Consider the following 13,616-nt stretch of genomic DNA (forward strand, 5'->3'; position numbering starts at 1 on the left):
CCTGACCCCACATCCTCAAGGTCACAGTCCCAGCTGCAGGATCAGCCTGTGAGGAGGCGTCAGGGTGCCGACTGGGGTCTATATAGACCACCCCTTACACCCTCCCTCCAGAGAACCAATAGCGACACCTTTCACCATTTCAGGCACTATTGGAGGCTGCATCAGCCACTTTCTGAAGCTCAGACACAAATGAGCTTCTGAATCTTCAACATCTCCTTATATGAGCAACACAGTCCTTTGACCTCCTGCTTCCGTAGTCCTGACAGCTGGGTCCCACCAGTGGGACTAGGGTAGAAACGGTTCATCAAAAACCATGAGTGCCTTTCTCTCCCCTGATCACCCTGGTCAATATCTTCAGACTGTGAGATCTCACAGGGTCTGGGTGTGGGATCTGTTGACCCGTGGAGAATAACTTTTGTAGAATCGAGTATTGATCTTCCCCCGCACTGAGCTCAGCGTGGAAGCAGAGAACTACAAGAAGTCTTGAAATACAAAAGTATTTATCAGGTCAGCAGAAAATGAGGACCAAGAGTACAGGAATTCACAGGTGACTGTGGAGGCATGAAGTGAGACCCATCAAGTTGGGGGGATGAGATTGCAGGGTTTTCCCTCTTCTCAGAATGATCTGGAGACTTGGTCCTGGAGCAAGTGCCTGCATGCTCAGTCGTGTCTGACTATTTGCAACCCATGGACTGTAGCTCGCCAGCCTCCTCTGTCCAATGGATTTCCCAGGCAAGAATACTGGAGGGGGGTGCCATTTCCTTCTAAAGGGATCTTTCTGACTCAAGGATCCAAACCACGTCACCTGTGTCTCCTGCATTGGCAGGCGGGCTCCCTATAGGGACATTCAGACGAGTTAAATCCCTTTCTGTTTATTGCATTTCATTTTATGTGAAGTATCTCTTTCAGCTAGTCACTAAATGATGCTGACAGAGAGAAAGAGATTGCTATTACAGGAAACAAAGAGAAATTAGGAGTCGTCATTCAACTCTAGACCACCAAATTAGGAGCAGGGATCTCTAGAAGAAAACATGGGGCTTCACTGATGGCTCAGCAGTAAAGAATCCACCCACAAAGCAAGAGACGTGGATTCGATCCCTGGGTCAGGAAGATCCCCTGGAGAAGGAAATGGCAACCCACTCCAGTATTCTTGCCTGGAGAATTCCATGGACAGAATGGCCTGGGCAGCTAAGTCCATCGTGTCAAAATGAGTTGGACACGACTAAGTGACTAAACAACGAAAACAAAAATAAAATTATACTTTGGAAAGACTAAAGTTTTCTAAACTTCACATGTACCCCCTTTATATGCTGCGAGTATGGTTTGATAAGATTCAGAATACATTTGTATTATAAAACCATAACTAAAGAAGATGCAAAATATAATTTAAGGGAACAGTTCCAGAGAGATGGGGAAATAGAAAGTCTGCTACATGATAGCTGCAGGCAGGGGGTAAAGAAGGGGTGAGTGAAGCAGAGAAGAAAAAGGGGTTCATGCTGCCTGAAACCACCAATGAACCCACCTCCTCTGTTCTGCATTTAAGAAGAAAGGTGGCGGCAAGAATGGAATCCCAGGTGGGTTGAGGGGACAGATCCAAGCAGAAGGGATGATGTCCAGTGTAGCCATTGCTGCCTTGTTCTGTTTCCACTCATCAGAGAAGCTCCCAGATGCTCCCCCAGAAGGTACCCCAGGGATGAATAGAGAGACTGAGAAGGGCCATAAGTGATGCAAGATAGAGCTCCCCCATCGAAATCCAAGGTCACTAATGTGCTGCCCCCTTTCCTCGTGCCCCCTCAGGCTCAAGATTCCCATGATGCAGCCCTGTGGTCCACACAAGCCCACCCTGAGGCCCCCTCACCCTGACTCCATCTTTTCAGCACAGACGTGGAAGGAAGCATCTGTGACACACAGGCCCGAGGGTCCCCACCAGAGCTCAGAGACAGCTTCAAGACCACCCACGGCCCACCTTAAGGTCTCAGTAGGGCCAACACTGAGGGCAGCTGCAGGTTAGTCCACAGCCCTGCCACATCCCCCACCAGAGGGACCCCTCATCCCAGTCAGCAGACACAACTTCTCTGTCCTGCCATGCCTGTCCTTCATATTTGAGACGGGAGAAAAGACAGTTGAACACATGCTTCTCTTCCTCTAAATATGCTAATATTTATCCACTATTTATTCAAGAATCACTTCCTTGTCATCTGGTCCTCTCACTCTCAAGCCCCGTGACTGTACCTGACCCCATCTCCTTCTATATCTGCAGCTTTACCACATTAATGATAAAAACTTATTATAAATATCAAAACCAAAATTTACACTCAGTTGCTGAAGTAAGACCAGGATCTGCTCAGTCACTTAGAATTGATGCTGTACTCCCTCTGGGCCCAGAGCCATCATTCCTTACCCAGTTGTGGAGTCCACACCATCACCAGAAACCACCAGCCAGACACCAAGAACACAGGACGTGCTTCCTGAAGTCTAGTCATCCCTCCCACAGGGTGACACAGGGATGTGTTTAGTGAACCAGGTACATATACACATGGTCTCAACTTGGGATGGAGATCTCACAGGTAAGATGCTGTTAGCAGCTCCAGACCCTATATAGAAAGGGATGGGCTATAAGGAGCGGCAAACTCAGGACTGGCAGCCTGTCCCCACCCTGGCACCCTGGTGCCCCACTGGCACCCTGACCCTCTACCCCAGAGCTGGGGGTGCAGGGTCAACATGGACCAACTCACCCTTGGAAGAAGCTACATCTTTCTGACACATAAAGAAATCTCAGTATCCGATCTCATCAAAGATTTGAAGGAGGAAAGTTTTAGGGAGGACACTAATCCAGCTGTGTCCACAATGAACATGAAAGAGTGCAGTACAGGGTCAGGAAAACAGGCTCAGGAGCCAGACTGTCTGGTCTTAACTCACAGTTTAGCCACAGGTCAAGTGTGGGCCTTGAACAGGGTTCTTACACTCTCTGATTAGTAAAAGGAGGGTGATGATCCCACCAAGATGACTGATTTTGGTGAGGATTAGGTGAGTTGGCATTAGCACGTGATATTACAACACTAGTTAACAGTAGTACATGTGCTGATGCTGATGTGCTCAGTCGTGGCCAGCACCTTGCGAACCCATGCCAGGTTCCTCTGTCCATGGAAATTTCCAGGCAATAGCAGTAGTGCATAGTCGTAGTATTATGTACTACTGTTAACTTGCTTTCCTGATGGCTCAGATGATAAAGAATCTGCCTGCAATGCAGGAGATCTGAGTTTGATCCCTGGGTCAAGAAGATTCTCTGGAGAAGGAAATGACAACCCACTTTGGTATTCTTTCCTGGGAAATCCCATGGACAGAGGAGCCTGGAGGGGCTACAGTCCACAGAGTCACAATGAGTTTGTCACAGCTGAGCGACTAACACACACACATACTTATACACGTAGTAGTAGTAGAGAAGCAGTGTTAGGGCATCTCCCACCATCTCATCCCAGGAATCCCAGTACTCTAGAACAGGAATTCAATTCTGTGACCTGGAGCCTTGACTGAGGCTGTCAGAACTCTCCCAGGAACCACATGCTGTGATGGTCATTGGTGCCAATCAGAGCTGTGAGTCTTCCACACATCACTCCTTCTCTCTGTGCCCCATGTAACTGCTCAAGAACCTCGACCTTACCACTGGTGAGCTTTTGTGAATTAAGTTGTTTCCTTAATCATTTTACTTTATAAACTCAGATATACTTGGTAAAACATTTTGTGTCTAATTCACCTCCATATCCCCAGTGCTTGGCTAACTAAAAATTGTAATGATGTCTCTTGTATACCTGAATGAATGAATGTCAGCCTGGTATTTTACACAAATTATTTCAATAAAAAAGGAATCTTTTGAGAAATAATTTAACTTGTTGTGAGGATGTAACAGCACAATGCAAGCTGCATCATTTGTTTTAATGATATTTCAATACTATTAAATGGTATGAGCTATATATGGTTCACTTCAATGCCTTTATGCAATGAATGCAGTAAATTTCAATAACTAGAAACAACCCAGCCCCAGTACAAGAGCAGTGCTGAGACAGCCAGTTCTAAACATGTATAAACGCTGCAAATTTCTTTACATATCTGAAGATAAAGAAGACAAACCACAGAACACTGACAGGTGAAGACCATGAAGCCTCCTGTTCTGGTCTTAATCAGATATGGCCAAGTGGTCAGGATGTTTATGTATCGGTCATTTGGCATATTTTCAATTCAAACCACACACAACTGCAACAGGAAGAAATTTAGTTATAAAAAAATTTAAACATCTTCCACCTTGAATTAGAAGTACAGAAGTAAAGAGCAGAATCTTGTTCTTTCACTTAGGCTAACTATTTGTCCTTATGGATTGTGAAGTAATACAACATGTAGCATTATTATTCCCAAATCACCATGAGAAAATGGTGGTCAGAGGTTCAGTAATCTCTTTGCTAGGAAAGTTAATAATTAAACCTGCTTGCTTGAGGAAAAGTTCCTCAGGACCAATCAGACAGACTAAAATACAAAATATTTTTAAATTAAAAAAGAGGTGTACAACTCTAAAGGAAAATGATTAACTGAGTTGTTACACCAAAGCGTTGGAGACCCCCTTCACCATCTGTGTTCCTTGCATGGATGGGACCAAGGTTAGTAAAGACTCCTTTACCAAAGACCACTTCATCACAAGAGCATGAAGGAAAGAGCAAGGTCATGAGCTGGCTGATGTCCAGCCCATCATCTCTCTTCAGCCCTTTACAGTCTATAACCAGAAACATCGAACAGAGTGTGGAACTGAATTGGCCTCATTCATTCCTCCATAGTGCAACATCAGATACTCAGAGACAAGAGCAGATCAAAGCTAAGAAATCAAAGACAAGCAGATTCTAAGTGGAGAGCATGCAGACAAAGGGTCCTTCCCTACTGCTGTTGGAAAGGAAGAAGCCCTCCGACCCCAGGCACCACCTGTGGGAGGAGAGACAAGAAGATGCCTCCTGAAATAGAGGAAAACCAGTCTCAGCACGGAGCTTGAACTAGAAATGACAAGACAGTTATTACCATGAACCCAAGCTAAGTTGAGGGATAAATTTTAAATGGGAGAGTCTGTGTTAACTTTATGGAACTTTCAATCCACACAAATATCCCTTGCTAGTGCACAAGATGAAATCCATGATAAAAATAGAGCATATTACATTTATGTATATTTCAATTCTAAGCTAGGCTAAGGCTAAGTCACTTCAGTCGTGTCCAACTCTGTGTGACCCCGTAGACGGCAGCCCACCAGGCTCCCCCGTCCCTGGGATTCTTCAGGCATGAACACTGGAGTGGGTTGCCATTTCCTTCTCCAATGCATGAAAGTAAAAAGTGAAAGTGAAGTCGCTCAGTCGTGTCCAACTCTTAGTGACCCCATGGACTGCAGCCCACCAGGCTCCTCTGTCCATGGATTTTCCAGGCAAGAGTACTGGAGTGGGGTGCCATTGCCTAGGGACACATTTTTAAGCCCATTACAGAAAGAAAATTCATAAATCTTCTCTTGTTTTTAAAAGCACAGAGTTGTCACGTCTATGAACTCTTTCTGATTCCTCCAGCTCAAAATTACTGCTGTGTTTATTTAATCTGTAAAACTTTGCTCACTGTCTCTAAGGTGGGTGCTTCTTGAGAGGAAGTATGTGTCTTACTCTTCAATATCTCCTTAAAGTGAAGTAAAGACACATAGAGAGAGCTTAACAAATAGTGGATAAATAAAGTAATGAATGCATAAACAAATGCTGAAAATCACCCTGCAGTTAGTGATACTGAGTGGGGAGGATGGTGGGGGCAGGGGAGACACGAATCTGACTACTCCCACTCAGCACAGACAGAAGTGCAGTAAGGAGCCAGAGACACACCAGAAGAAGGAACCAGATACAGAAGGCCTTCTTCAAATCCCATTCTGGGGACGGTCTAATGACATTTAATTTCTGCACAAAATTGTACCTCAGAAACTTCACCAAGGCAGGAAAAAAAAAAAAAAAAAACTGACAGCATTGCTACCAAGGGTGTGGCATCAATAGTAATATTCATCAAATCGCTGTTTTTCTATCTCCCAGTGACTCATTCTGGCCAATGAAACGTGGGTGTTGTCACCTGTGTCACTTCTGAGTAGAGGCATGAAAACCCCATGCGACTCTGGTTTCTCTCTTTCCTGCCCCAGAAGCTGCGTGTTCCACATGGTACACGTGTAAGCTAGTGGAGCCTCACTGACCACAGTACGTTTGCAGGTTGGTAATGAATGTGTGTAGGCATGTGTGTGTTCCTTCTGAGATTTGGGAGTCAGTTGTTCCAGCATCAGAACAGAGCCTATTCTGAAGACGTGAAAGGAAGACAAAATCTGTCACATGAAGCAGGTACTTTTCTGGATCTCCTCTTCCTTCTGTGTCTTCATCCCAAGCTGCTCCCTCAGGTCTCAACTTGATTCCTCTTTGGGGCTTGGTTGATTCCTAGTCACCATCACTGATTGACCAACAACTAGACCTAAACTTCTGTGTAAGAGCATCCACACCTGGTGCAGCTCCTCCTCCCTTTACATCAATCTGTGCTGACAGTTGTGTTTACATTTCCCCATTTTTGTCTCTGAGCATCTTGACCTTCATCCTTAAACAGCTCTCCTTTGCTCTGAGTTAGTCAGTTCATCATCTTAGATCTTATTTTTACATTCCACCAATCCTGTACTAATGAAAAAGCAGCATGTACTTTCCAAACCTCTTCTGTTTCTTCTTGATTTCTGGAACAAATCTGATTCCTGGATTTAGTTCTCCATGTAGTTCATTAAATTCTTCACCTTTGGGTAAGAAGTAATTTTGCCGAATTTTTTTTTCCCTCAACTGAAGCAAATGGCACATTCAAAACCTATCTCCTTGTGACCATGTAACCGAAAGGTATGTGTGAGGGATCCGGCTGCTAACCGCTCAAAAGCCAGTATACAGGCCAGGTTGGTGGAAAGGAAAGTTTGTTTTATTCCAGATGCCAGCAACTGGCGGGGAGGGTGGTGGACATCTGTACAAGGGCCGACTCCGCCCACCCCATGACAAGAAGAGGGTGAGACCTTCTATAGCAGAGCTGGGATTGGGGGAGGTTATATGCAGAAACAGCACAGTCATCTCTAACAGTCATCTTCAAATTGGTCATCAGTGGTCTGATTAGCATCATCTTGGTTGTCTTCAGTTCATTTCAGTCCCTCAGTCGAGTCTGACTCTTTTCGACTCCATGGGCTGCAGCACACCAGGCTTTCCTGTCCATCACCAACTCCCAGAGCTTGCTCATACTCAAGTCCATCAAGTTGGTGATGCCATCCAAAGCATCCACTGGTTGTTTTAGGTACAGTTGATCTTTAGTGCCTGGGTGTACTTGTTCCCATGTCTTTGTGGTCAGTCCTCAGAATTGTGGACGCTCAAGTCCTGGGTACAGTGTGGTCATCCTGTAGTCCACTGCTCCACCTGGTGTTTTGTGTCTATAAGACAGCTCACAGGACACGGCTCAGAATATCATCTATAACCCTTGAGAAAGAACTAAAGGTCCTTGACTGTGCTTAATGACTACATTATTATTATTTAGTCTCCTCTGACTGTTTTTCTTTGTTTCCACATTTCTCGCTTCTCCAATTCAACATATTCTTTGACTAAAGTTTTCCACAGGCAAAAGGCAGGCAGAAGACACGGTGAGGGGGCAAGGATCATAGAGTCCTCTCTGGTTCAGCCGCAGCCCTAGGGCCCCCCTCAGGACTTGGAAGGGGCTGGTGCAAGGAGAGGCTCTGAAGAACATGCTTCATTAACTTCATGATTAACTCACCTCTGCTCAGAGCTGATGTAATTACCAACTGCAGAGCTATTGAGTTCTTGTGGGTGGTGATTCTTAAACCACTTAAACCTAAGGTTAGTGCCTCTGGGATGGCACTCAGAGTTCAAAGCCTGAGTGATTGCCCAGACTCAAAGTCTATGAACTGAGGCTCTATTGCACATGGAGCTTTGGTGCAGCTGAGTCCTGCCCACAGACCAGCCTAAGAACACTGGAAATACAGCAAAATGTGTTCCTCCTTTAACATCAAAGACTCTGTGAACAGACCTCTTTTCCTTGTCATCAAATGCTTCCCAATCTGGGCATGCTAACCAAGGTGCCTGCAGTCTGCAAGCATTGTCTGAGGCCTTGCCAGGGCCCAGGATTGGAGTGAGGCCTGTGCCTGTGTATAAGCTCTATATTTCCCCTCTCTGTAACTTCACAGATGCTCAGCTAATATTTATTGAATGGCTGAATGGCACTGTACTAAATATTGAAGATAAATTGTCTTAAATATAAAGAAATCTTTCTGAGAACATCATTTAGCTAATATTTTTGTTTTAAAGACAAATGTTTCTGGCAATTAGCAAGGCAAAATTTGATTTTCATAAACAAGCAGCTATCACCAACAAATATGTCACAACGAACACTGCAAATCTCTATCTCTAAGGATACACAAGACAAACCACAAAGTACCTACATGTGGCTTCTTAATAAGTCTTTATCAAACCCAAGTGAGGAGACAGGATATTCATATGATTTATCATTGGCAGTTTTTTCATTAAAACCACACAGCAATATCACAGGAAGAAAATTTTCGATTAAAAAATACAGCTGCACCATCTATATGACATAAGGAAGGAGATGAGGTGCCCAAAGATTTCTTTGGCTTAAAATAACAGACAGCTTAATTAGTCTTTCACTTTTCTAAGGAGTCCTCTTTGGCTGATCTTGAAAGATGATGTGGAGACCAGGACAACTCAACTGTTCTGCACAACAGTTAGAACTGTGAACTGATAAATTTGGATACTGTTGCTCTTTGAGTCCCTTCTTGTTACTTTTTGTGAATCTACTGTAGGTTTTTATATTTTTGTTGCCACATGGCTCACATAAAACATCTTAGAGGGACAACAGTAAATACTACACTGATAACAAATTAATTCCAATGACATGCAAAAGCTCTACCTTTTTATCCCCTTCTACGCATTTTGTTTTTGATGTCACAATTTACCTCTCTCTATATTGTATATCCACTAACAAAATATTTCTCTTTTTAGCTATTTTAATACTTTCTTTAGACGAAAGCTACCTGATTAGCACACTACCATATTACAGTGTCAGAGTATGCTGAATTGGATTCAGTATTTACCTTTACAAGTCTGTTGCATATTTTCACTTCTTTAATATAAAAATTAGCATCCTTCATTTAGTTTGAGGAACTCCCCTCAGCAATCTTGTAAGACAAGCCTAATGTTGGTGAATCCCCTCAACTGTTGTTTGTTTGGGAAAGTCTTTATATCATCTTCATTTATGAAAAACAACCTTCCTGAGAAAAGTATACTTGGGTGATAGGCTTTTTTTTTTTTCATAAGTTTGAATATATCATCCTTTCTCTCCTGGACAGTCAGGTTTCTACTAAAAAGTCCACTGATATTTTTAAGGGAATTTCTTTTTTGTGAGCATTTACTTTTCTCTTGGAGAAGGAAATGGCAACCCACTCCAGTGTTCTTGCCTGGAGAATCCCAGGGCCGGGGAATCTGGTGGGCTGCCGTCTATGGGGTCTCACAGAGTCGGATGACTGAAGTGACTTAGAAGCAGCAGCAGCACTTTTCTCTTGCTGCTTGTAAAATTATTTTTCTTGATTACAAGCAATGTGTCTTGGGGATGATCATTTGAATCAACTCTGAAGAGTGATCTATTAGCTACATGTACTTGGATGTCTAAATCTCATCAGATTTGGGACTTATCTGGTATTATTTCTTTAAGTACAATCTGTGTCCCTTTCTCCCTCTCTTGTCCTTCTGGGACTCCAATAATGTGCAGGTTGTTTCTGTGAATGTTACCCCAGAGCTCACACAGGTTCTTTCACTCTTTTTCATTCCTCTTCTTCTTTGTCCCCTGGCTGGGTAATCTCAATGGTCCTGCCTTCTAAGTTACAGAGTCTATTGCTGTTGTTGTTGATGCTCTAGGTAGCATTTTTCATTTTGTTGCATTTCATTCATATTAGTCTTAAGCAACTGATCTAACCAGTCCATCCTAAAGGAATTCAGTCCTGAATATTCATTGGAAGGACTTATGCTGAAGTTGAAACTCCAATATTTTGACAACCTGATGCGAAGAACTAACTCATTAGGAAAGACCCTAATGCTGCGAAAGATTGAGGGCAGGAGGACAAGGGAACGACAGGGGATGAAACGGTCGGATGATGGCATCACTGACTCAATGGACATGAGTTTGGGCAAGCTCTAAGAGTCGGTGATGGACAGGGAAGCCTGGTGTGCTGCAGTCCATGGTGTCGCAAAGAGTCGGACATGACTGAACCACTGAACTGAACTGAATCTTAAGCAACTGAATCTCTGTTTGGTTCATTTTTCTGTTTTGTTTCTTTTGTTATTCTCTTTGCCTCACTGCAAAGCTTAAGGGATCTCAGTTCCCCTACTGGGACTGAATCCAGGCAACAGCAGCAAATGCATTGAATCCTAACCACTAAACTGTCAGCAAACTCCCTGTTTACTTCCTTTTTTATGGTTTCTATCTCTGTTTTGAAAAAAACTCTGAATTTATTCTGTGAAGTAACACCCTAGCTCAACAATTACTGAGCCCTAGCTCAATAATTACTGAGCCTGAGCTCTAGGACCCACAAATCACAAATAGGAGGCGATGCTGCAACCCCTGAAGCCTGGGTGCCTAGAACCTGTTCACAATAAGAGAAGGCCATGAATGGAGAAACCTGCTGTCCACAGAGAAGAATAGTGCCTGCTTGCTGCATTTAGAGAAAGCCCATGTGCAGCAACAAAGACTCATGCAACCAAAAATTAAAAACAATAATAATGATGATGAGAAATTTTTTAAAATCTTATTTTCTTCATATATTGTCTTCATGAATTTTATTGTTTATCTGTGCTTTCTTGGAGTTCACTGAGCTTCTTCATGTGTGTGCCTTATTTCATCATTTGTCATTTATTTCATCACTTCCCAAGGGAATAGACATGTGAGCTGACCTGGAAGAAGCCCTGGGCATCTTTCCATCCCCAAGCACAGCCTAGAACTATGAAGACTGCAAGGGTGAGTGTAGGTTGGAGCCCTAGAAACCATCCAGAGTCATCAACCAAGTAACTGGGTGGGTCCAGCTCACAACCAGGCCAGCACTCTCAAGTTTTATATTAGTGCAGCAGCTTGTCCACATGTCCACAATGGAATTGGCCGGGGGTGGGGATAGGGGTGGGGGGCAGCAGGGTTGCGGGGGTAGTGCTGTGTAAACGCAATCTTTACTTTGTCACTTCTTCATGACAGCTCTCTCTGCACTGAGGAGTCACACCATGATCACAATTACTTTTTCAGTTCAGTTCAGTCACTGAGTCCTGTCCCACTCTTTGCAACCCCATGAATCACAGCACGCCAGGCCTCCATGTCCGTCACCAACTCCCGGAGTTCACCCAAACTCATGTCCATTGAGTCAGTGATGTCATCCAGCCATCTCATCCTCTGCGTCCCCTTCTCCTCCTGCCCCCAGTCCCTCCCAGCATCAGGGTCTTTTCCAATGAGTCAACTCTTCGCACGAGGTGGCCAAAATATCGCAGTTTCAGCTTCAGCATCAGTCCCTCCAATGAACACCCAGGACTGATCTCCTTTAGGATGGACTGGTGGATCTCCCTGAAATCCAACGGACTCTCAAGAGTCTTGTCCAACACCACAGTTCAAAAGCATCAATTCTTCAGCACTCTGCTTTCTTCACAGTCCAACTCTCACATCCATACATGACCACTGTAAAAACCATAGCCTTGACTAGATGGACCCTTGTTGGCAAAGTAATATCTCTGCTTTTGAATATGCTATCTAGGTTGGTCATAACTTTCCTTCCAAGGAGTAAGTGTCTTTTAATTTCATGGCTGCAATCACCATCTGTAGTAATTTTGGAGCCAAAAAAAAAAAAAAAAAGTCTGACACTGTTTAAGCAACCTTGAAACATCTGAAAAATAGATGTTTTCAAAGAAGCCCCTTGGTCTGAAATTCTTCCTCTAAGAGATCAGTCATGTCAGATGCCTCCATCCATATCTCTGAAACATAAATAGCCAAATGTTCCTGATCTTTCTATCTACATTCATTCTTTTGGATCCCCTCTGCCTAAGTCTCCACTTTCTTGCCTTTTAGTCCCATCTGAATATAGGGTGTGGGTGAGCACCAATTTGCCTTCCATCAACTTGAAGATATATATGAACTGATATAATTCACTTAAAAGGAGAGATCCTTGGAGAGACAAGAAATAGCACCATCCTAAAGAAATAGTAGGAAGATATAGAGAAGAAAGAATGGATTTATAAAATTTGGATAATCAAATAGACATGGGAGATGAGCAAAGAGGTGTCTGTATCCATTAAAGAAATAAAAGAGAGATGAAAAAGGAAGAGGTAGTTATGTACAGTTAGATTATTAATTGCCCTGTGAATATTGAGGCAGGATAAGGAAAGCTGTAGCCATTCTCTTCCACCAGCCAACCTTCTGCTTTGAAATTCATACCAGGCTGGTGTCCAAGAACAAGTTACAAACTGGTGATGTGACATCTCAGAGGTGTTTAGAACTGTTTTATTTTGTTTTGTTTTTCCATGAGTTCATCTTGTTAGGAAGGAGTGAGAGAATGTAGGCCAAGTTTACATCCTTTTCAAAATAAGAGTGACCTGGAGCACTTGTGAGAATGCCCACATTAGCCTCTAAGACAAGTGAGAAAACAGGTCAGCCAACTAATCTTGCATTTCCTTTGAGAAAGATGGCATTTGAGGACCAATCCTCTAAAAGCATTTGACATGGAGCTTGCTAAATTAACAGCACAGCAAAAAGTTAATTTATTCAGAATATTTCATTTTGGGCAATTTTCATATTCCACAATTCCAGGTCAGCACTACTCTATTGAAATACAGGCAATTAGAATATCTGAGGCTTGATCTCATATTAAATACAGCATCACGAGAAAGTCACTGGGGATGTTCCCAGGGCACTGAGTTCAACATCATCGTACCCAGCATCCTCTTTCTTCCCCTGGAGCAGCCAGAAGCTCTCTTCTCCTTCCCCAGGATCAGCTGCCTCTCTGGAGAAGTTCAGACAAGAGCCTGAAGTAGAAAAGAGAAGTTTGATTAGAACTGAGGCACGAGGATGGGACAGAACCCTCTGGTGGAAGGGAGTCAAGCAAGTGCTTATGACAAAACATCCCTGGGACCCAGGTGTGGGGAGGGAGGCTCAGGCTATTTCACATGAGTTCCAGTGAGGATGGATCCCAGCTGTCCTCTCAGATCCAGTTCATGTGATCTCCTGGACCTCAGTGCATGGGGAAATCCTGCATCACAGGAGACCTGTGCTCAGGAGCTCTGGGAGAACTCTTCCAGGCAACACAATACCAAGGAGATGCCCAGCAATGGTAAGAATCATAAAAAGGAATTTAAATGTTCTCCTTTAACAGGTGATAGATGCAAATTCACAATAAGAGGGAGACTGGAGACAGGAAAAATCAGAATTCCTCACTCACAACCCAAGTCTGCTCTTAGTTGACTTGACTCCTGTCCCCAAATGTCCACAAATAGTATCACAGGTGC

General features: G+C 43.6%; 1 protein-coding gene across 1 annotated transcript in view; it reads right to left on the bottom strand.

Moving 5' to 3' along the window:
• Positions 1 to 12,684: 12,684 nt before the first annotated feature.
• The window catches only part of LOC129644136 (antigen WC1.1-like), a 69,128-nt gene continuing 68,196 nt past the window's right edge, over positions 12,685 to 13,616 (bottom strand). Inside the window, exon 20 of the mRNA XM_055569569.1 lies at positions 12,685 to 13,136. Coding sequence (XP_055425544.1) covers positions 12,991 to 13,136 — 146 coding nt within the window. The 3' untranslated portion in view covers positions 12,685 to 12,990. The remainder of the gene's footprint in view (positions 13,137 to 13,616) is intronic.

This window comes from Bubalus kerabau, chromosome 1, assembly GCF_029407905.1.
Source record: "Bubalus kerabau isolate K-KA32 ecotype Philippines breed swamp buffalo chromosome 1, PCC_UOA_SB_1v2, whole genome shotgun sequence".
Taxonomy (NCBI): domain Eukaryota; kingdom Metazoa; phylum Chordata; class Mammalia; order Artiodactyla; family Bovidae; genus Bubalus; species Bubalus kerabau.